Source organism: Spermophilus citellus (genome assembly GCF_964194105.1).
Source record: "Spermophilus citellus genome assembly, chromosome: 12".
NCBI classification, from domain to species: domain Eukaryota; kingdom Metazoa; phylum Chordata; class Mammalia; order Rodentia; family Sciuridae; genus Spermophilus; species Spermophilus citellus.
The window spans coordinates 114,159,645-114,182,930 of record NC_138198.1 but is presented as its reverse complement, the minus strand read 5'-3'; the positions used below and the strand labels follow the sequence as shown (position 1 = coordinate 114,182,930).

Genomic DNA, 23,286 nt, shown 5'->3' with positions numbered 1-23,286 from the left:
ACCTTGATTTGCTGGGGACTCGGAGGGCTGGAGGGGTGAGGGTGAGAGTTATGTCAAGTGATAAGGTTGGTCTCTGTCTGTAAATCCCATGAGGATCCCATGCCTGCTGTCCTGTTTGTCTGGACTCCAGGGACACACAGAGAGATACCTGATAAATATCCTTTAAAAATGTATGCATGGGCAGGGTGCTGTGGCACATTCCTATAACCCAGCAGTTGGGGGGCTGAGGCAGTAGGATCAGGAGTTCAAGGCCAGCCTCAGCAAAAGCAAGGCACTAAGCAACTCAGTGAGACCCTATCTCTAAATAAAAATACAAAATCGAGCTGGTGATGTGGCTCAGTGGTTGAGGTTGAGTGTCCCTGAGTTCAATCCCTGGTACCCTACCTCACCCCCCCCCCCCAAATATGCATGGGTAAATAAATGACTGGCTAGATTAATTCATTTAATAAATATATCTACCACATTAAAAAGAAAAGAAAAGGTATCTATTCTCATGGGTATAACATTGTCTAAACAATGAGCAAACCCAGGACACTGTCCAAATGTAATTAATCCTATGATGAAAATAAGATACGGTGATGTGACAGGGAAGAGTGGACCAGTGATCAGGCTACTGGTAACACAGTAGCCACTTCCTGGACTCCTACAGAGATAAATTACACTGATTGCTTTTATCCAGTCATTGAAGCAATATTTTTTGGCCTCAGCAAATTTGGAGGAGTCTGGAGCTTGTGTTTACTGGCCTGTGTGTCTGGGTGTGATCATATTTGCATGCTAAGTGGAAGGAGGAAGCTGCAGGAAATCCCAGCTGAGCAGCCATTTATACAGCTGGCCTGGGAGGGGAAAGGAGGAGGGAGCTTGTCCAAGTGCCCCTGTTGACTGGTAATAATACTTTCCCTTAGGTGGTCTGTTGTTGAGCAGAACCAGTAGCATCTCTAATGCTTTCCGCTCATTGCCAAAAAAAAAAAAAAAAAAAAAAAAAACCAACAAAACTTTAACATACTTATTTACTACGTAAGTATTTGTCAGCAAATGAAAAAATAATAATGTAATGCAAAGAAAAAACACAATTGCTTTTGAAAGAAAAAGGAAATGGAGGCAGACCTCAATGGACCAGCCATTCTTTAATAAGCATTAGAGGGGCCCCTTTTCGAGGGGAGAACGGGGGTGGGCTGCAACAAGGGCCTGGGTTTTGTAGGGTTTTAGCAGGGCCAGGTCATGGGAGGAGTTTTGGTGACTCATTTGGGTAAGGCAGGAGGGCAGGTAGGGCTACAGTTAGGGAAAGTCCCCAGGGCCTATTGTCCTTATCCTTCAGCTTCTCTGTTAAATATACAGAGACAGCAATCTGGGATGAGTTCAGTTCTGTGTCACAAATCTCGCCCTGTCATCCTTCTTGTTTGGTCCCCCCCTTCCCAGTCTCTGTGTCAGGTTCCTCTTTCAGGAAGGGAAGATTGAAGCCACTAATCCTCCCCTGCAGGGGTAGACCCAGGTTTTGTGCAGCTTGCCTCTTCCCATATTCGGGGCCCTCTGAGAGAAAAGAACACAAAATTATTAAGATCAAATTGGTATAGGGACTTGGAAAGGGCCGTTGCCGGGGGTGGTGGTGGGGGCAGGGGAAGAGGAGCTTAATGGGCTTCTTCAGCAATCAGCACTGCAGTAAACTAGCCAAGACCCCAAGATAGAATATAAGTGAGGACATTTTTCTGTGAAAACTGCTTTCCCTTTCTTGCAATGGGAGAATTTGTGACCACATGAATGTTGACAATATAAAGAGGAGTAAGGGTCCTCAGAAGGACATCTGGGAGAGATTCCATGCTCATGGAACCCAAGTCAGAGGATTTTAGAGGAAGAACATGTGCGCGTGCACACACACACACACACACACACACACACACACTCACCACTCACTCACACACAGAGCCAGCCATGGACAGTCTTGCTTTCTTTGAAGCCCCCATGCTTAACCACAGTTGCAGCCTAGAGAGAGGCTCTGGACCCTTGGGTGACCCCTGTGTTTAATTCCAGACAATGGAACTTGGGCCTGGAGAAGTTCTCTTTTAGAAGCACATGGGATCTTGAAGAAAAAACAAAACAAAACAAAACACTCCACACTGGAGCAGCTTGCTTTTGAATTCATGAATATCAATAGCATCACATTGTCTATGCAAATGGGTCCCACTGGGCAGAGACCAGGCTAATAAAGAACCCGAATAATGCCCAATCTTTGTTTCTGTCCCTGTCCCCCCACCCTGCCAGGGCTGCATGATTAATAAGAACCCAGACAAACCCTGAACCTTTGTGCTGGGTACAAGGTCATTGGCCAGAGGGGTTCCTCAGAGCGTCCCCTGAATCCTGCAAAATTGACAAGCACAGCAGAGGAAGCCTGGGCAGCCAGGCTGATTGCAGTGAGAGGGGGCAGGGCTACTGCCCCAAATGTGCCCGCTTCCATCTGGCCATTCTGTCCTCACCTGGAACACCTGAAATTTCTTTAACAAGACACACAGAACTTTCATCTTAAAATTAGAACTAATTTTTTCCTTCCCCTGGAATGATCTTGCCTTAGAATTCCTTATGGTTCTCCACTCACTTCCCACAGGTCTCTCCTCAAATGCTCTTTATTCATCAACAAGGACTTCTCTGACCCCCCTTAAATAAAATGTCACCCATTCCCACCCGCATGTCTCCTCTCCGCTGCTTCCTATTTCCACCCAACACTCAGCTGTGAGCTTTTACTTGTTTCTTGTCTGTCTCTCTCATTCAATGTAAGATCCACAAGAGCAGAGCCTCTGTTTCCTTTACTGCTGCTTGTGGAAGTGTCTAGAAGAGTGTCTGACACAGAAGCTCCTGAATGAACATTTGTGGACTGAGTGAAGGAAAGGAGGATGAACAGATGGGTGGGTGGAGGGGAGGAGGGATGGGTGGGGAGGTGGTGGATGGATAGATGGATTATAATCCTTGACTAACACAACATTAAGGTATTAACATATGAAGACATTCATTTCTACATGAGCAATTGAAATAAAACCTAAGGAGGAATTTCTAATTCTATAAATAAATAAAAACAGAAATGCATCTTCTTTCTCATTAAGTAATAATTGGGGGATTTTTTTTTTTTTTAGTCTAAATCTAATGGATAGGGCTGGGGTGTAGCTCAGTGGTAGAGCCTTTGCCTAGTATGTGCAAGGTCCAGTTTCCATCCCCAGTACGAGAACAACCAAATCTAATGGAACCCAGAACCCAGGGGTTGATTCTGCAGCTCCTACTGCTCCACGTGGGCATAGAATGGCCCAGCAGTTTTTCTTTCCATCTGAAACTGGACGTTATTAGACCAGGACGCAAGAAAAGACCACTGACTCCAATTAAAATCAAATTAAAGCAAGCTTATTATTTCGACCGGCCGGGCTGCCTCTCCCTCCCAAAACGGCGGGAACAAGACAGCCACCCCACCTTTCCTATAGCCCAGCTTTATAGCCCAGAAAGTTACACAAAAGGGGGGGTTACAGATAACAGAACTCTGACAAGCATCACACTAATGGTAGTTTACATTTTTTTTGCTGGCCCCAACATCAGAATTTATGGAGAACTTAGAGACTCAGAGAGGGTCATTATCCGGCCAGGGAAGGCCAGAATTTATGAGGTGTCACTAAGGTTTAGGAAAGGGTTGTTATCTGGTCAGGGAAAACCGGACATGGGTGAGTTCAGGGCACAGGCAGGCATTCCAAGTAGGTTCAGAATTTGCAGTAATTTATAGTAAAGCCGAAATTATCTTTTCATGGTTTTATGGCGAGATGCCCAATTTTAAGAAAAGATCAGGTTGGGTCTATCAATGTGTGTCCATGTTCTGCTGCCTTGCAGGATCATTCCTATTTTTCTCATCCATCGGCCTCAGAACAACATCCCTTATGCAACAGTGGAAGAGGAGCTGATTGGAGAATTTGTGAAGTATTCCATCAGAGATGGGAAGGAAATAAACTTCTTGAGAAGAGAAACGGAGGCTGGTCAGAAGTGTTGTACCTTCCAGCACTGGGTGTACCAGAAAACCAGCGGCTGCCTCCTGGTCACGGACATGCAGGGTGAGGACAGTAGCTTGCCTGGCTGCAGGGACCCTGTGGGTCTGGGATGCTCCTAAGGGGGAGGAGTGAGGAAAGGAGAGAAGGAAAGGGGAAAGAGGGTCTGCTGCACACCCTGAGGCACCTTTACCCAAAGAAGGTGTTCCTAATATCTCATCAGAAACACGGTTTGACCCAGGAGCCCGAAATGGCCTGCTGAATGCGATAATAAAGTTCTCTTTAATATTCATGCCAATAATGCTTTCCCACCTCAAAAGAGATTGGCTTCATTGTTATATCCTCAATAGGTGCAAACTCAGAAGTACATATGAAAATCCAGATGCAGGAAAAGATAAATTGAGATGTGACATTCCATTCTTAATATGTGAAAGGGCCTTACAATGCTTCAGATCTTATGTTCCCCCCTAGTGAATTTAAGGCAGGCTTTCAATGTATACGCACATTTTTAGGAATACCATTTCTTGTAAGAAAAGGGGTTGTCAAAATTAGGGTTCACCAGGAACAGAGCAAGGCAAGTACTGTCATCCCTTGGTAATACAGGGGATTGGTTCTGGGACCCCTAATGGATACCCAAGTCTGGGGATGCTTAAGCCCCTGACTTAAAATGGCATAGTGTTTGCACATAAGCTACACATATTCTCCTGCTTATTTGAAACCATCTTTAGAATATAGTACCCGATACAATGTAAATGCTATATAAACAGTAATTCTGCATTGTTTAGGGAATAATGACCAAATAAACAAACCAACCCGCTTTGTACATATTCAATAGAGGTTCGGTTTTGGAGGAATATTTTCTGTTGAATTTGAAGATAAGGAAGCTACAGATGCAGAGGAAGGACCTGAAGGCCACTGTATTTGAGTACAAATAGCCTTTGAGTGGGGGTGTGTGTCCCTGGAAACAACACAGAGGAGTGAGGAAGTGAGACTAAAGAGGGATGGACAGCTGACAGGGCACATGGATACACAGCCAGTTACTGCCGTGGGTAACGGGAGTCACTCTGCCAGGAGCCTGCGCAGAGTGTACTTCCCAGAACCACTCAGTGTTTATCCTCCAGCTCCCACTGCACCAGCTGAAGGCTGCCCTTGGTGGGGACCTAACTGTTTGCACTCCCGCCTGACATTTGGGCAAGCCAAGCTGGGAAAAGTGGGCAGAGATAGTTCTTGGGCAAAGAAATGCTGGTGGTGGCACTGCCCATGGAACCATGGTGTCAGAAGTGGCTAGAGTGAGAACAGGACTGTCTACGCATGTCCTTCCTGCCACTTCCTAGCTGTCAGCCTTTGGTCAAATGACTCACCTCTCTGTTTCAGTACTTTCCAGGTGAGATTGTTGTGAGGACTGAGTGAGATACTGAAATGTTTATTGCGGCATGGCCACATAGCAAAATATTCCCTATTTTTGAAATAATTATAGATTCACAAAAATTTGCAATATATATAGATCCCCATGTACCTTTCATCCGGCTTTGTCTAATGACAACATCTAACATGACTACAGCACATTGTCTGTAGAATCAGGAGACTGCCTTTGGCACAGCATAATTAACTAGACTATAGACTTGTATGATTTCTACATACACTTAATCTTTATAATAATCTTACAAAGAAGATACCATGATCCCAATTTTGTAGATGAGAAAACTGAGGCTGGGTAGCAGTGATTTAATTGCTGCAACTCTGCTAGTAAGTTGGTCCAAGATTCCAACCCATATTCTCTGACTCTGAATTGCAAGCTTTCCCATTACACCACAAATGAACAAATTTGCAAAAGATTTACTTCCCAGTCTTTCCAAATGTCCTCTGATGTTAGAAGGTAGCAGCATGTACACTGTCCTTTCTCCCCCTAAGCCCACTTGGAGACTCCTTGAAGACCAACTGGGACTGCAACATTACTGTCCTGCAGATGGGCAGATATGCAAATTTATGGTGAGCCATAACCATTCAGTCTTTGAAGAGTGTTGGCTGCCACACGCTCACACACCAGAAACATTGTCTTAACGGTTATTCATGCTAGTTAGACTCTGTTGGTATAGTTGTTGCCTCCCCAACCCCCCCACCAACTTTCCTCCTTCAGAGTTTATTTTGCATTAAATAGAGTTTGTCTACTGAAAAACAATGCCCTGGAGCTTCATGCACAGTTAGTTTTGCTTCTAGGCACTAGTAAACAACTGTAGTGGAATGTTATATCTCTTTGTAAATGATGTGTGCAGTTAAATGTGCTGGCATGGAATTTCATAATGGTGTCTACTTACTTTGCTGCTGGGAAAAAATGTTTTTATTGTCACTACCAATGTGGCATGAAATAACACATCCATTCTCTAAGTAATGTCTCCCCCTTCTTATAATTTTACTGGGACATTGGAACTAGAATTAAAGCAAACCCCAAAATCAATCATCCTCTTCTTGAACTCTTAAAAGTTATTCCATCCCTTGGTGCATTGAGTTGTTTATAGGATTGTGCTGGGGCCTGCAGGTTTGTGGGGTTAAAGTGGGTCTGTGATTTGGAACCAAGACCTGGCTCTCTGGTAAGATCATTAGGCCTTCTAAGGAGCCAGAAAGACCCAAGAACTCAAATTCTGGATAATAGACTCCTGGTGCTGCCAATTTCTTTCCTTCCAACAGAAACAACCTGTAGGTCACTATTATCCACAGCTCAGTTTAATAGCTGCACACTGGAATTTAATTCATTGTTCTCTAGTGATTGTTAATAACCTTGGTTGAATTGCTGACAAATTATTAAACCCAGAGAGAGAAGTGTCTTTTTAAAGATTATATTCTATTTTTCTAAACTGAAAATGACAGTTGGTAATTATGAGAAGCAAGGGAGAACAATTCTCCAAGTTCAAGGACCTTTTGCCAAATGACTTTAAAAATTAGACTTTTGTGCAACTTAGAGCTGTGATTTTTAAGTATACTTTCCATGAAACAAGATGGCCAAAGAGGGCTTTTGCAATTTGATATCTCAAAAAAAACCCAACAGTCCCCATAATAAAAGCATGTTGAGTATTCTTACATATGTTTAAGTGGTTAGCAGCTTTCAGAGAATGAGATGAATTAGTTACCAACTGTGAAAGAGGCTTTTAAAATGCTTGCTGGCACCCCCAAAGTGCCATGTCTAATTTAGCTCACAGGTGCACTCCAGAAAAGCCCGGCTCATTGCTTCTGTCTGACTAACCAGTCTGAAAAGCAGCATGTCCCATGGTTTGACATGCTTCAAGCAGACACTGTCGAATCAGAGCGTTAACCCTTCAAACTTTCCTTTCCTGGGCCTCTGGGATGGAGAACCCTACAACTAGATTGTCATCAGATACGATCCTCAGGGTTGGCTTTGTGGGAGATGCTCGTTCCTTCTTGCACAGCCCAGACTGGTTTCTAGGCTGCCTGGCCTTCTTGTGGCCAGGTCATCAGCTGGTGGTGGGGAGACTGGTCCTTAGAGCCTGGCCCATATAGAACCAGAGTCAGAGGTGAGAGAGGAGAGGAGAAGACCCCCGCCTGTCATCCAGCAGGTCAGATGCTGATAGGGTGGCATTTTGGATGCTATGCCCTGTGATAAAACTAGATCACATAGGTGGGGTCCATTGGGTTGGGGCAGGAGCCACCCTGGAAAGACAGGAAAAGAATGGGTACTTGGTTAGGGGGGAAATATGTTAGAAAGGCCCCGGTGCTTCTACACTCTGAGCATCAGAGAGATGTTCTCTCTTCCTGCTAGAACAGGGAGAGGTAACAGATGCAGGATGAGGTGGGGCAGAGTGAGCAAGGGGGGTGCTTCAGTCAGATATTGAGAGTCGGTGACCAAAAGGCCTGACAGAACAACATGGAGGAGGAAAAGTCTCTTTTGGCCCACAGTTTCTAAGGTTCAGTCCAGGGTCTGCTGACTCCACAGCTCTGGGCCCTGAGGGGAGGCAGAATATCCTAACAGAAGGGCCTGGCAGAGAAAAGCAGCTCAGGACAGAACAACCAGGAGGCAGAGAGAGAGAAGCTCGGCTCAAAATATAAACCCCAGAGACATGCCCTCTATGACCTACTTCCTCCAGCCACACCCAGTTCATCTATATCAGTGGATTAATCCACTGATTAGATCTCATAATCTAATTATTTCACTTCTGAAAATTCTTGCATTGTCTCACAAACCTCATACCTAAACCATAACAGGTGATTCTTCTGCTGCAGAAAGTCGGGCTCTTGCCCTCCTCACGGTGGAAGGCAATAGACTGTCCATTCTCCTTGCATTACTGGTTACTCTTCCAGCTGCCCCTGTTGTGTGTTTGGGATTCTACCATTCACACCTATGGCTCTCTGCTGAGCTGGTAGCTCAGGTAGCTGTTTAATAGTTGGGGGTTTGGTACCCTCCCTGCCAACCAACCACAGTTCAATGGACAGAGGTTAGGGCAAGTGCCAAAGGGGCAGACCATGGATCCCAAATGTCAGCATGCCCAGGCCACTGTTTAAAAGACTGGAACCCTGGGCCTAAAGCCAATCCAGACAATCTTCAGCTGTGGATGGGAAACCATGTTCTTGGAAATGGGAACATGGTTTGGCTTTGAGCTGAGCAGATGTCACCTTGAACTTTATCACTGTTGACTTTGACACAGCCACAGCCCATGACTGTTCCTCCTTCCATTGTGTAAGGGTTTCCACTTTCAATGAGGAATTAGGAACCAGAAGGAAGCCCAAGTCAGAGTATTTCCGGGAAGGAGGCTCACGGAAGGACACAGACTTCGGATGCATCAGAGAGCAGCTGAGCCTCCTCCATCCCAGGGGTGAGATGAGCCAGGCAAAACTTGAGTCACAGGCACTGATGCATCAGGGGTCTGCCTTCCCCATTGCACCCCCTGAGGTAGGGTGCATGTCGAAAGGCTGTCAGTCTCTGGGCCTCTGGGGGTGGAAACCAGGAGGAACTGTGTACATTTCTGCAGGAAGGGAGGTGACACTGGAGCTCTCTACCCCTTCCCTGAGTGGATCCCTGATCCTTTCTGAGTATCCCTGAGGAACTCAAACTGTCCTTGCTCTCTCTTCCCATAGGTGTAGGAATGAAGTTAACTGACGTTGGCATAGCAACACTGGCTAAAGGGTGAGTAAGATATAAAATGGAGAGCATGTCATTAACACTAGGCCTCCAAACACCTTCCGGGCAAACACTGTGAGGCTGATGTGGGCAGAGTGAATTTCTGGTCCTCACTGTGGGTGACAAATGTTCTTGGGATGAATTCAATTCACTTCCCTCACTTACATAAAATATTTATGGACTTTGTTCTCGCAGGGAAACACATTTGTTTCCTAACTTTGAAACAAACAAGAACTTTTGCAAACACATTTCTAGATTAATCACTCACAGGGATGTCATGGAGGCATATGTGCCAGCATTTTTTTGGGGGGATGTCTCTTAACTATGAATATTCCATTTTTATACATCTAATATCTTCACTTTTAAAAGCTCCTTGAAGGAATATATACATATATAATATGTATATATGTGTGTGTGTGTGTGTGTGTGTGTATATATATATATATATATATATATATATATATATATATATATATATATATTTTGCAGTTGAGCATAGTAAATTCAATTTGTATATTTTTAATCAAGTTATTTCTCCAAAACTACTGTAGACACTCACAGACACTAGGATGATTATTGCAGGAGCCAATGGCTGCCAAAGAGCTGTTGTTGATTGTGGTTTTGTTTCCCTAATTTATTTATTCATGTATTTTCTTTTTTATTGGTGCATTACAATCATTCATAATAGTGAAATACATCATTATATATTTGTACATGCACACAATATAACATTATAATTTGGTCAATTTCATTCTCTAGTATCTCTCCTTTCCTTCCTCCCCCTGCCTCCAAACCTGATCCTTTTTCTCTACTCTACTGGTTTCTCTTCTATTTTTCATGAGATTCCTTTACTTTTTCCCCCTTTTTTTCTCTAGCTTCCACATGAGAGAAAACATGACCTTTGACCTTTTGAGTTTGGCTTTTTTCACTTAACATAATGCTTTCAAGTTCCATCCATTTTCCTGCAAATGACATAATTTCATTCTTCTTTATGGCTGAGTAGAACTCCATTGAGTATATATCGTGTGTTTTCTTTATCCATATGCCACATTATCTATTTATCTATTGACAGATACCTAGGCTGGTTCCATAATGTGACTATTGTGAATTGTGTTGCTGTAAACATGGATAAGCATGTAATGCTGTAGCATAATGACTTTAATTGTTTAGGACAAATACCAAGGACTGCTATAGCTACGTTATTTGGTGGTTTCATTCCTAGTTTTTCGAGGAACTTCCATATTGATTTCCATAGTGGTCGTACTAATTTGCAATCCCACCAACAGTGTAAACATGTTCCTTTCTAACACATCTCCTCTAGCATTTGTTATTGTTTGTGTTTTTGATGGCTGCCATTCTAACTGGAGTGAGATGAAGTTTTAGTGTAGTTTTGATTTTTAAGTCCCCAATGGCTATATGTTGAACATCTTTTCAAGTATTTGTTGGCCATTTGTATTTCTTCTTTGGAGAAGTGTCTGTTTAGTTCATTTGTCCATTTAATTTAGAGTAGTGTTGCTTTGCTCAGTTGCTGGCACAGATGATACTACAAGAACTTTCTGCCAAGAGAATCATCTAAACAACTGTCCCTTCCCTCTGCTTCACTTGACCCTTACTGAGGACCAAGCTGGCTGTTTGTGGTTCTTGGTGAGAATGAAATTCTGTTGGAGTGGCCAATGCCTTTGACTGCTCTTTAAGACCCTCTGCAAGAATAAGAAGAGACAAATGGCTTTTGGAGGGTCTGACCTCTGTTTTAAACATGCAGGTTTATTATTGATTAGGAATGGTGAGGCCAATGGGTAGGATGCGACTGTGGTCGAAAACTAGTTTGTTGCTCACAGTTTCCAGGAGAAGGGTGCATACTACACCATGGAGGGCCACATGTAGAAGCACAGGGGCAGTAAGGATGCAGAGGAAGTAAGGGGAGACTTGGGTAAGAATCTTATTATTATTATTATTTAGATTGGACAAAGTTGGGGAAGCAGGCCTAGCTACTTTGAAAGTTTTCAATGGGCTAGGGGGCACAGGTGTTGTCCCTCATTATCTGGTACCTGTCCTGCGGTGATAAAGGCAGGTGGATGGTGCTCTGAGTGTTAAAGCTGATGGAGGAGGTGGTGGGCTTGGGCTCTGGATCAGTTGGTTTGTATATGAAAATGCTCTGGAAAAGAGTCACTTACTATCTTCAGGGAATGGCTAGCCCTAACAGGGGCTGTCTTTCTAGAGCTAGTAAGCATCATAAATACAAAACAATAAGATGGTGTGATGAATACACATCGACACATCCCATAGTTGGGGATGACAAGAGCTTTCTGCATATTTCAGACCATCAACATCAGCAATGTGCTAACCACTATGTTAATTTTCAGCTTTCATGCAGGATGGAGAAAAGCAGAGGGATTCAAAGAAGTGAAAAGGAACCCTTCTTTCTTTTAATCTCTAGATCAGTAGGTCTGATTCATGAGTGCACAGAGCTTCTGATTTGGCTTCAGAACCAAGATGCAGTTTGGATATTTTTCCCTGGTGAGGTTCCTTCTGAAAACCTGCTCAGTGAGGTTTATGTTAGATTTATGTCCTCCACTCCCCCAACTCTGGCAGAGCAGACCAGAGTCCTGACTGCCATACCCTTCAGAGAGTGTGGTCATGGCTTTGGGCTTGTAAATGGAACAAGTCTGGAGGGTTATGATGTGAAGTAGTTCAACTCTGGGCTTGGCCACCTACCTCCATTTCTCCTGGGTAACCTTGCTCTTGGCATGGAAGGCGTTCGTCTCGCCTGCTGGATGAAGAGGAATCCCAGTGTCCTCAGGACAGAATCGTTGTATCTGATGTCCTTGCTTTCCATCCACTTTAGCATTGTCCTGAAATTGTTCACATTTTAGAGGCAAATTCAGTGGTACCCTATTTATGAAAGTCACTGGTCCCAAGGGGAATTTCCCCAAAGGAGCTTTTCTTTAAATCTCCATGTTCTCTGCAGCACGTGGAAAATACCCTCATTGGCCAGACCTGGTTTGAGCCCTGGCTTCCCATCATTCCAGCTGTGTGGAATGTGACATTACCTTCTGGAAGGCACTCGTCTGCAGAATGGGGACACTCGGGCTTGCCCTCAGGGTTCTCCAGCTAATCGACATCTAGACCCTGAAGCTCAGTGTAATCTAGATAAATACTAATTTTATTTCCCCTCTATTTCTTCAGCCTGACACCAGTGCAGGCAAATGAATACCATTATTTAGAACAACTTCCTATCAAAACAAAGCAGAAAACTGTCCCAGAGTTCCCCCGACTAGGATGAACCTAAGAGCGTGATGATTTAAGACATCTTTCCAGAGCACATCAGCAGTTTCCAGGAACCCAGACCATTTGAGAGCTTCAAGTGGCACATTTTCCCCGCTCCTAATTTAAAAAGAAACCCAAGCCTTTGGTTTTGTTCTCAGCTTTAATGTGACTTATCTGGCCTGGGACAGCTGCCCGAGACCCATTAGAAGCAGGATGACTGGAGCCCAGGGAGAAATACTGCCTGTAAAGTGTTACTTACTTACTGTCTTCCCACTCATGGAGAGGTCTGAGGGACTGGCAGAGATGGGGGAGAAGGGACTGCTGAAGTGTTTGAGAGCTTTGAAAGGAATATTAGATCATCTTGTCTGTTTTTAAAAAAACTTTTTAAACGTTTCAAGAAAAGTTAGTTTTTTTTAATGCCACAGATTTCTTTCTCCCCACAAAACTATCTTAGAAGCCTGTTTTTTAAAAAAAAAAAAAACTGATAAAAGCAGGGTACTCCTCTAGGATTGGTTGAGAGGCCCCTTGACAAGTTCCTCAGAGCCCCTGTGCTCACAATGAAATCCGGTGGCCACGCCCACTGGCAGCACTTCCCTGGTGAAGAGGGGTAGGGCAGGTGCCCCTTACAGGGAAGAGGTAAGCAAGGAGCATCTGAGGTGAAGGGGCAGATTCCCAGTGCTGGGAGGCAAGATTTGAAGCAATTCTCCAAAGAAAGCCAAATCCATGAAATGGTCCAAAAACAATGTCTACAGATTTGGAAAGGGTTTAAGTTCAAAGGCACTTTGAAGACAGGATGAGAAATATCCTAGTGGGATGCCAGTGCACAGGGGAAAGACAGAGAAGAGAATGGCAGACTGCAGAGGGCTTCCAGAGAGTGCAGGAGAGGAGATGGGTGAATAAGGACCAGGCAAGCATGTTCTAGTGAGCTTAGTTTAGAAAGGGGGAGCTGCTAGTTCTATGGAGTTCTATGGAAGGTTGGTGTGTGGTCTCTGCTGCGTGGACCCATCATGAGTAGCAGAGCTCTGTGTCAAAGAAAATATTCCCTATGTATCTGCACCACATCTCTAGCAGACCCCCCAATAAATGAAACCTGTCTTGTTCTCTTGTTTAATGAAGTCCAAGGTTGTGATGCTATTTGGGGAGTAAATAAGCTACTTATCATCTCAAAAAGAAAACAGGGAACTGCCATGACTTACTCATTTTAATTCAACTTTACTAGGTAGTATGATCCAAGACAGACACCTGTCGTATTTCTCCTGGGAGCGGGAGATAATGTTCGTGTCCAGAGGCACATCACCTCTATCTGACACCCTTCATCTTTTGGCAGTGTTGAGTACAAAAGTTTCAAGTGACAGAGTGTGACTGTTTTGACACCCAGTAATCCATTTTCCACCTATACCTATGATACTAACTGGACCTTTTAATGTGCTTCTGATTTGAAATTGCTCAGCCATCTACAGTTCTTTATGGGAAAAAGGGGGAAGTTCCCGGTAACTTGAAAACCTACCCTAACCAGCCCCACACCATTTTAAAGCAACGAGGAGGTGAGCAAACACACACAGGTCAGAGGGGATTTTGCAAAACCCAGTGCTTGAGATCTGGGGAGAAGGTGGGAGAGGGACTCAGCCACCAGAGGGCAGCAGAGCCAATATTTTGTGCTCCATAGTCTCTAAACAAAACAATAACAAACAAAAACAAAAAGTGAAAAAAACCCAGCCAGTTTCATATTGCTGGGTTGAGTAAAACAAAGAGCACCACTCTAAGCAGAATTCTTCCCAGTCAGTAAGCAATGACCAAAAGAAGATGGACATGAATAGCCACCAAGGACGCCCCTCTGTGTGGCCACCAGCCAGCGCTTGGGACTTTCTAGCCTTGGAAGAAAAACTGGATGAAGCTTAAGGATGTGTGGCGAGTGTCAGGTGTCCCTGACATGGAAAGCACATTCAGGAGGCCTGGACAGAATCGTGAAAGGCACAGGGGAGGTGACAGAGGCCCACATATCAAGGTAGACACACTTGGGGTCAGTTGTTTTGAGAAGGCAGGCTCTACTGGCCTCTGCCTGCCCCGTCTGTCTTCCCAGTGATGAAAGGGTTCACATTCACAGGCCAGAGTTCCACCCAGGGCCAGGCAGCCTGCTGTGAGCCCTTGAGCAGCGACTGCAAATGGCGGGGATAAAAGCCCCCCAGCTGCTTCACCCAGTCCAAGTCACTGGCATATGGGAGAGGAAGGGCCTAAACTGACTTGGAGAGGGGCAGACTAGTGAAAGCACTGCATGAAGGTGCCAGTTGAGGTTGCAAGAGACTCACAGATGGCTTCTTGTCATTTGACATATGGTTTCAGAGACAAAGCTGAACAGAAAGAACATCTAGAGGGAAGACTGAGGTCTCGAGATTGCCCCTTGCAAACAGGCTGGGAGACAGTAGGAGGGAGCTGAGAGGAGGGCACAGGGGCGGCTGTGCAGACAGGACTGGGTGAAGACCAGAGATGTTAAAAAAACAAAACAAAACATTAGAGTGCCTTTGGAACAGTCAAAGCCAAGTGCAATGGGGCAGGGTGGGTGAGCCAGGTGACAGGGATCAAAGAGGAAGGTGCTTCTAGGAGGGGTGGACTCAATAGATCTGTCACTAGAGGAAAGGGGCTAGAAAAGGAGGTGTGTGTGTGTGTGTGTGCGTGTGTGTGTAAGGGAGTCAGACACTTGCTGGAAGCAAAAGGGCAGGAGCTCTGGAGGAAAGAAGGGGACTAATGGAGTGGTCAGGGAGACTGGAGTGGTCAGTCTCCCTGAGGACTTTGGAACTTGTCAGTAAGGAAGGCTGGGCATCAGTGCTGTCCAGCCAGCCACACCCTGGAAATGTGGCCTTGTCCCCCACCCTTATCCTGTCCAGGCATCAGCCAGGTGCTCTCCTGAGGGGTGCCATCTCCAGCAGTCTGTGTCTGAGGGATTCCAGCACCCTCCTCCCTGGCCCTCCCTGGCCCTCGCTGTCTGTGGCCCTAGAGGCTCCCTGCTGCAGGTGGAAGGAGGGTGACCTGGGGAACCAGCACCCTGGGCGTGGAACAATGGATGACCCTCAGACTGCTTATTTGAGGGTTGTCTTCCCTCCATTGTCCCCTCCTTGGCTCTTTGCCCTCAGTTCCAGTTTCAGCTTCAGACAAGGAGTGGACTCTATGCTTCTTGCATATTCACAGGGACAGAACACGTGCCACCTCAAGAATGGGCTGATGACTGCCTTCCCCCTCCTCCGGGGCCCTCTCTGCTCTTCTTCCTCAAGGCTCCCATCATAGAGCTCCCCTTGGGTTGGGGGTGCTCCAGCAGCAACAAGAACAGGAGCCCTGCTGTGTGCTGGGATATTCTAGGATGTTCTCACCAGCAGGCAGGGTGCCCCTTCCTCCTTTCTCTCATGTTTCTGCAAAAGGAGGAAACTCACAGTGTTCTGCTTTTTTTCCAGCTGGGTAGCTGAAGGAAGAAAGGACCAGCGATGGTTTCCATGGAGGCAGCCCAGGCTGTGGCTTAGACTGAGGCCGAGGGAGGAGCCATGGATGATGAGGGCAGAGAGTGGGCAGGAGCTAGCGACAGGGAGCTGTGAGCCCAGGTTTTGTACTAAGGAAGATGGAACATTCCAGCACTTGCTTGACCTTGATCTGATTCAAACTCTGGGTGACCATGGGAGAACCCACTGTCCGGATGAGGCAGAAAGCCAGGGCCAACACTAAGAGCCTACTTGGACAGGCCAGGGAGGGATGGTGGGGCCAGAACTGGTATCTGTCTTAGTCAGCTTTTTTCATCACTGTGATTAAAACACTGACAAGAACAACATAAAGAGGCAAAGTTTATCTTGGCTCATGCTTTCAGAAGTTCAGTCTAACCAGGTGTGGCGGTGCACACCTTATATACCCAGAAGCTCAGAAAGCTGAGGCAGGAGGATGACAAGTTCAAAGCCAGCCTCAGCCACTTAGCAACTTGGTGAGACCCTGTCTCAAAATAAAAAATAAAAAGGGCTGGGGATGTGGCTCAGTGGTTAAGTACCCCTGGGTTCAATAACTGATACAAAAAAATAAAAAAGAGAGTTCAGTCTACAGTTAACTGACCCTGCAGCTCTAGGCTGGAGGTGGTGTGGCAGAACATCATGGTAGAAGGGTGTGGCGGAGGAAGGCAGCTCAAGACACAGCAGTCAGGAAGCAAAGAACTCCGCTCACCAGGGACAAAATATCAACTAAAAGGCAAACCCCCATGGACCTGCTTCCCCCCGCCAGACCTTTCCTGTCTACCATTACTACCCAGTTAATCCACATCAGTGGATTAATCCACTAATTAGGTCAAGGCACTTATTACTGAATCTTTTATCTATAAAAATTCTTGCATTATCTCATACATGAGCTTTTGGGGACACTTCAGATATAAATTGTTAAAAGTCCCCATGGAGTTTGTGGAGATTAGTTGCTGAAGGTCACCCGTCCAAAGAGCTCTTATAACACAACTTCTCTAGAAAACACAGATGTGGTTACATTACAATGCATTTCTCACAGAATTTACATCACAGAATTTTTTTTTTCAAAGCATCTGGTGGGATTCTTGCTTCTTACAACATATTTTTAGGAAGAACCAATTCACAGGGGGAAAAAAATGGCTGATTCACAAGGGTCCTCCAACCTCATCCCCCCTCAGAACGGCCGCTCTTGCTGAGGGCATCCTGTGAACTGATGGTGCTGAGCCAGATGAACCCCGAATCATGGTTCTGCTGTGAAATTTTCTCAGAATCCATGAGGAAGTGTGAAAATTTGTATCTTCTAGGGTCCTACAGCAGTTCATCACAGAATACTATCATTACCAGTTGGTGTGTCTGTCTGCCTTGCAAGATGGCAGTGTCTGGGAAAGAGCCACATAGCTCAATGATCCCCTCTAGTTTCCCTATAGTGTCTGACATATAGTTGGTGCCTGTTTAATGAAGGAGTGAATCAATATACATGAAGAAATGAAAGGTATTGATGGAATTTCAGGAATTACTAGATGTTTTCAGAGTGGGAGACCTCTCTCATCTTTCTCTTTATATTATAAGTGACAATCTGTCCTACAATGCACAAATCCAGCTCTGGCTTTATCCTACACACACACACACACACACACACACACACACACACACACACATATGCACACACACACACAATGTTAGTTAACTTTCTGTTACTATAACAAAATACCTGAGATAATCAACTCAAACAGAGGAAAACTCATTTTGGCTCAGTTTTGTAGATTTCAGGCCGTGGTTGATGGCCTCTGGGCCTGTGGTGAGTCAGAATATTATGGTGGGAGTGTGTGGCAGAGAAGATGCTCACCTTCTAACAGCTGGGGAGCAAAGAGAGACAGGAAGGGATGAGGTTCCAACACTTACTTCCAGGGCTGTCCCCAGTGACCTAATATCTTTCCATTAGGCCCCACCTCTTAATGGTTCCACAACCTCCCAATAGTACCATGGACTAGGGGCCAAACCTATAACACATGGGATTTGGAGAGACATTCTAGACCCAAAGTATATTGTGTATGTACACACACACACACACACACACACACACACACCCCAAAGTTGGGCTTTGTTTTACCTAACCTGCTCCCTCAAATGGAATTCCTTGCCCTTGTAGCCATTTCCTATATATTAATTTTTTTTTCCAGAAAGGATATGAACTAAAACTGTTTTAAACAGCTTCCAGCTTGCTTCTAAAAGGGTTATTGACTTATGGGGGCCTTCTATATAGATTTTTCTTGCCTTATTTAATTTTCTGAAAGTGAGCCCTTTATGAATCCATCCAGGAACGTCGCTTTCTTCACCGTGGCCAGAATCGAGCAGCTCTGCAGCCGGCTCTCGCCCCTCCCACTCTGGCTGTGTGTGAAGGCAGTCCCTTGCAGAGGGAAGCCTGGAGCAAACCAACTGGGGGAAAGCCAGCTGCATGGTGCAGTGGTGCTGTTTTTGAGTCTGCAAGTCTGAGCCATCCTTTATCAGGGTGAGAAGAGAGAAAAATCACTTTCCAGCAAGAAATGGTCTCACACAGCGTCTAACACAAAGCAAGTGTCAACACTTGGTTGAGTGCGCACAGGACTGTGGAAACAGGCACCTACCTACCTCTTCCTCAAGTGGAACATCAATGTGACTTGATTATGTTGTTTGATGCCGGCTGCAAGTTGTGCCTGTGTCCTGCTTTAAATGTAAAGACCTTTTTCCCAGGTCAAATGGGAATGATTTGAGATCCCTCAAGACTTTGAGTAGTTTCTGTCCTTGTGACTCAAAGTAAGGCCCTGGGTCACTCTGAGCTTGTTAGCAATGCAAAACTTCAAACCGCACTGGATTCAGACCAGCATTTTAACAAGATCTCTGGGTAATCTGCACCACTCTCAGCTGGGAATACATTTATTGTTCTACTGCAGGGGTTCTGAGAGGATGGCTAGTTAAACAAACAAATAGAGGTGGGTTAGGAAATGATGCTAATCAGAGGTTAAAGATAGTTAAACTTAGTCCAATTCAGCAGAGCTAAGGTTTCTAAAAATGGCAATATATGAGGAAAAAATTCAAAATCCACACTCTTCAATTCATTGTATTAGATTCTTAAGTTTAAAGGCTTAACTTGTTAGGAATTTATGGTCTTGTAGTTCTGGAGGGTAGAAGTCTGAAAGCAAGGTGTTGGCGGGGCTGGTTCCTTCTGGAGGGGTGAGGAAGAGCTGTTCCTTCCTGTTGCCAGCCTCTGATGGGTACCCAGTCCTCAGTGTTCCTTGGCTTGTAGGCGCATCACCCCAATCTCTGCCTCACACATCATGTGGCCTTCTCCTCATGTGCCTCTATCTTTTCTTGTACAGATGCCAGTCTTACTGGATTAAGGGCCCTGCCCATTCTAGGATGACTTCATATGAAGTAATGACATCTGCAACATTATTTCTAGATAAGAGCACACTCCGAGCTTCTGGGAAATATGTGACTTTGGGGGATGCCATTCAACCCCGTAATCTATCCAGCAAGAAAAATAGTGTGCATTTCTGCAGTGATGGCCTTGTAACAGAGCTGTCATGAATGTCCAGATTTGTGGTCACCTCCAATCCCGAGGGCAGCAGATGGCATGCGTGGCGTGCAAAGTGGGCCCCAGGCAGGAGGACTGTGTTTCCCATTGCTTGGGTAGATGAGAGCTTGCCGAACTTGAACTTTGAATAAATCTGGGGTTAACTGGCCTAGAAACATTAGAACCTCACTCTGTTTTTCTCCCAGGCAAGCATGGCAATGGCTGCTGCTTTGAGAGAACAATAGGTCAAAACAGAGGCCCAACTTCTTGGCTGAGGCAGAGATGAAGTGAACGAGAAAGAGTCTTAATTCTGTGGATGCTGGGAAGCAAACACCAAAACCCCAAACAAACAAATCCACAAAATCTGTGAGACAGAAGTTTGCTGTTACCCGAGAGGCCAAATGGAAGGTCCAACATTACAAGGGGAATACACTGGCTTGGATGTAGTTTGAGTGTGTCCCCCAAAGTTTCACCTTTTTGAAAAGTGGTCTCTAGTGTGGTGGTGTTGAGAAGGTGGGATCCTTAAGAGACAGGGCCTAGGGAAGGTGATTAGGTTGTGGACGCATGGCCCTATTAATGCTGGTCTCATGGAATAAGTTAGTTCTCATGATAGTGGGTTGTTATATAGGAAGGCCACCCCACATACTTGGCCCCTTCAAAACCCAACCATTTCTCCTTCAACTTCCCTATATTATAATATAATGCAGCCAGGAGATCCTTATCAGGATGCCAATGCCATGTATGAATCCTCTGGCCACCAGAATCATCAACCAAATCAATCACTTTTCTTTATAAAGTATCCAGCCTCAGGTTTTTGTTATAGCAACAGAAAACAGACTACTGTAGAGAAAGAAAGAAATGTACTGAAATGGATATAAAAACCCACCCTGGGCAAAACTAAGTATCTGAGAATGAAGCTGGGATCCATTCATTTGTGTCTTGAATATTAATAGAAAAATCCTGCCCTGGACAGGAGTCCTGGGCATATAACACAATGTCCTGGGAAAGGTCATGGTCTGTGGAGGCACCACTAATTCCATGGAAATCTAGGAAGATGCAGGGACAAGATTGGAGGAATTCTTTTTTGTCGCATGGAGCCCAGAGGGCTCCAGAGAGATTATACTCCATCTGGGACTCACAGTGAATTAGATGCTGGGAGAGGGAAGGGCTGCCTTGGCCCTTGGGCCTTACTGTACCCATATATAGTCATCTACAGTCAACCCTGAGTTGAATCTCTGCTGTCTACTATTAGCATTCTCTGAAGATCTAAGGCAAAAGTTTAAGCAGAGTAAAAGGAAGGAGCTGGATTCCTGGAAGAGATCTGTGCTTCTCTGGGCTACCCAGAAGTCATGCTTCTCTGAGAAAACTCTGCTCTTTCCATTCCAGAGCTGGAACCATTAGATAAGGGCTCGCTTGTTACCCAGCATTAGCACCTAGTCACAAGGCAGTGCTTAAGGAGGAAGCCGTGACCTTTCTGGGAGGCCACAGCATAAAGTAGTTGCTTTGCTTTTTTGCAGAGATGAGATGTTTGAAGGTTTTAAAGCCCCAAGCAGTCCTGACATGAATGACCAGGACTTATTTTTGATGTGCTTGAACCGGGAGGCTGTCGCTGTCCATAACATTCCCAGCTTGTCTGAGATGTTTGGGAATTGGTGAGAAGCAATTAGGCCTCTGCAGAAGGGAAGAGGCTACCATGGTGTCTGACAAGCAGGCTCAGCTGGCCTCATGTGTCCCCAGGGCGTGCTCAGGAAGAGCAGAAGGGCTGGCATTTCGACCTTTTCTGGGAATCTCTTACAGAGAAAGATAGAGATGTAAAAATGACATGCTTAGCAGGAGAATTTTCCCTACTCTGCTAGATTCAACTCCTGTCTTTGTTTGACTTTTTTTCCCCCAACAAATGAACTTGACTTATAGAGGCCACGTCATTTTTCAGAAAGAAATGGACTATGGGCTCCCCAGGGCAGAGCACGCCCTAGCAGGGAGGAGGAGAGGGCAGGCAGGATTCATAGCAAGCACGTCAGGATGGAACTGTCGCTCTAGAAAGGAAAGAGCTTTCACACCTAAAGGGCAGCTTGGATGGTAGGAGAGGAGCACAGTTCCACCCCGCTTCATTCCAGCTGTGCGGACACGGACTTCTTCACACCAGCCATCGCATCTACATCATGCCAGGGTTGCAGACTTCTTCTTACCAATTTGTGTCTGGTTCTGGTAGTTAGAAATGGCCTGAACTCTCACCCCAGCAGAGCTAGCCTTATGGTTCTGCCAGCCATGTGCTAGCACGAGGCCCCCCATGCAGAAGGGTTCTGCGTTTGGATTAATGCTCTGTTGTTTTTCTCCTGGAATTTCTCATAATTTTTGAACAGGAAATTCATCTTTTCATTTTGCCCTGGGCCCTGAAAATTATGTCAATGGCCCTGTACAAATGTTGTCAATGGCCAGGCACACCCTGTTTCTCTCCTTTCCTCTGAAAATCCCTCATTCTCCAGTCTCAACTTCAACATCCCTTCACAGGGAGATCCCAGCAGCCGCACCGCTTATAATAGTGATGATTATAAGAAGGCCAATAGCAACTGAATCTTCTCTATGTGTCATGTACTTAGCTAGGTGGGTTTTTTTGTGCATTATAATTATATGTAATAGTGGGATTTATGGTTACATATTTATACATGCACACAATATAACAACACAATTTGGGTCAATATTGTTCCTCAGTATTTCCCCCCACCCTCCCTTTTCCTCTTCCCTTGGTTGTTCCTCCTCCTCCTCCTCCTCCTCCTCCTCCCCCTCCTCCTCCTCTTCCTCCTCCCCCTTCCCCTCCCCCTCCTCCTCTCATAAGATTCCCCCACCTTTTTTTAATTTTATTTTTTCTCTCTAGCTTCCACATAGAAGAGAAAACATATGACTTTCATTAATAACATTGGGCTTATTTAGCTTAACATAATACTCTCAAATTCCATCCATATTCCTGCAAGTGACACAATTGCATTCTTCTATATGGCTGAATAAAACTCCATTGTGCATACATATTTCTTTATCTGTTCCATCACCTAGGCTGGTTCCATAGTTTGGCTCTGTGAATTGTGCTGCTAGAAACATGGGTATGTATATATCACTATAGTTTGATGACTTTATTCTTCAGGATAAAATACAAGGAGTGGTGTAGATGGGTCATACGGTGGTTTCATTCTTAGTCTTTGGAGAAGTCTCTTTATTGATTTCCACAGAGGTTGTACTAATTTTCAATCCCACCAACAGTGTAAAGGTGTTCCTTTTTCTCTACATCCTCTCCAGCATTTATTATTGTCTGTGTTCTTGATGGCTGCCATTCTAAATGGAGTGAGATGAAATCTCAGTGTAGGTTTGACTTTCATTTCCCTAATTGTTGAACATTTTTTCATATATCTGTTGGCCATTTGGATGTCTTCTTTTGAGAAGTGCCTGTTGAGTTCCCATTTAATTGCTTATTTGCCTTTTTGGTGTTAAGTTTTTTGAGTTCTTTATATATTCTTGATATCAATTACCTATCAGAAGAGTAGCTAGCAAAGATTTTTCTCCCATTCTGTAGGCTCCCTCTTCACATTCTTAATTGTTTCCTCTGCTGTGTAGAAGCCTTTTAATTTGATGCCCTCCCATTTGTTCATTCCCTGAGCTTTGGGGTCCTGTTGAGGCAGCCGTTGAGCTGGGTGGTTTGTATGGATTCTCTCACTTCATCCTCTCGACAACCCTACGGGCTAGGTGTTACTATTTTTTTCCATTTTAAAGATGAGAAAACTGATAGCAGATCAGAGAAGCTTAATGTCTTACTAAGCCAGCAGTAAGTGCTTCACCTGCATCGCATGTCACCATAAT

General features: G+C 44.9%; 1 protein-coding gene across 7 annotated transcripts in view; it reads left to right on the top strand.

Annotated features, from left to right (window-relative positions):
* ALPK2 (alpha kinase 2) overlaps positions 1–23,286 on the top strand; it is a 175,970-nt gene that overhangs the window by 88,433 nt on the left and 64,251 nt on the right. For 3 of the 7 annotated variants that reach the window (XM_081263094.1, XM_081263096.1, XM_081263093.1), the window contains exons 11-12: positions 3,856–4,073; positions 9,093–9,141. In XM_081263094.1, the coding sequence (XP_081119220.1) occupies positions 3,856–4,073; positions 9,093–9,141 (267 nt within the window). The other 4 variants (XM_081263091.1, XM_081263097.1, XM_081263095.1 and 1 more) reach the window with 3 other exon arrangements.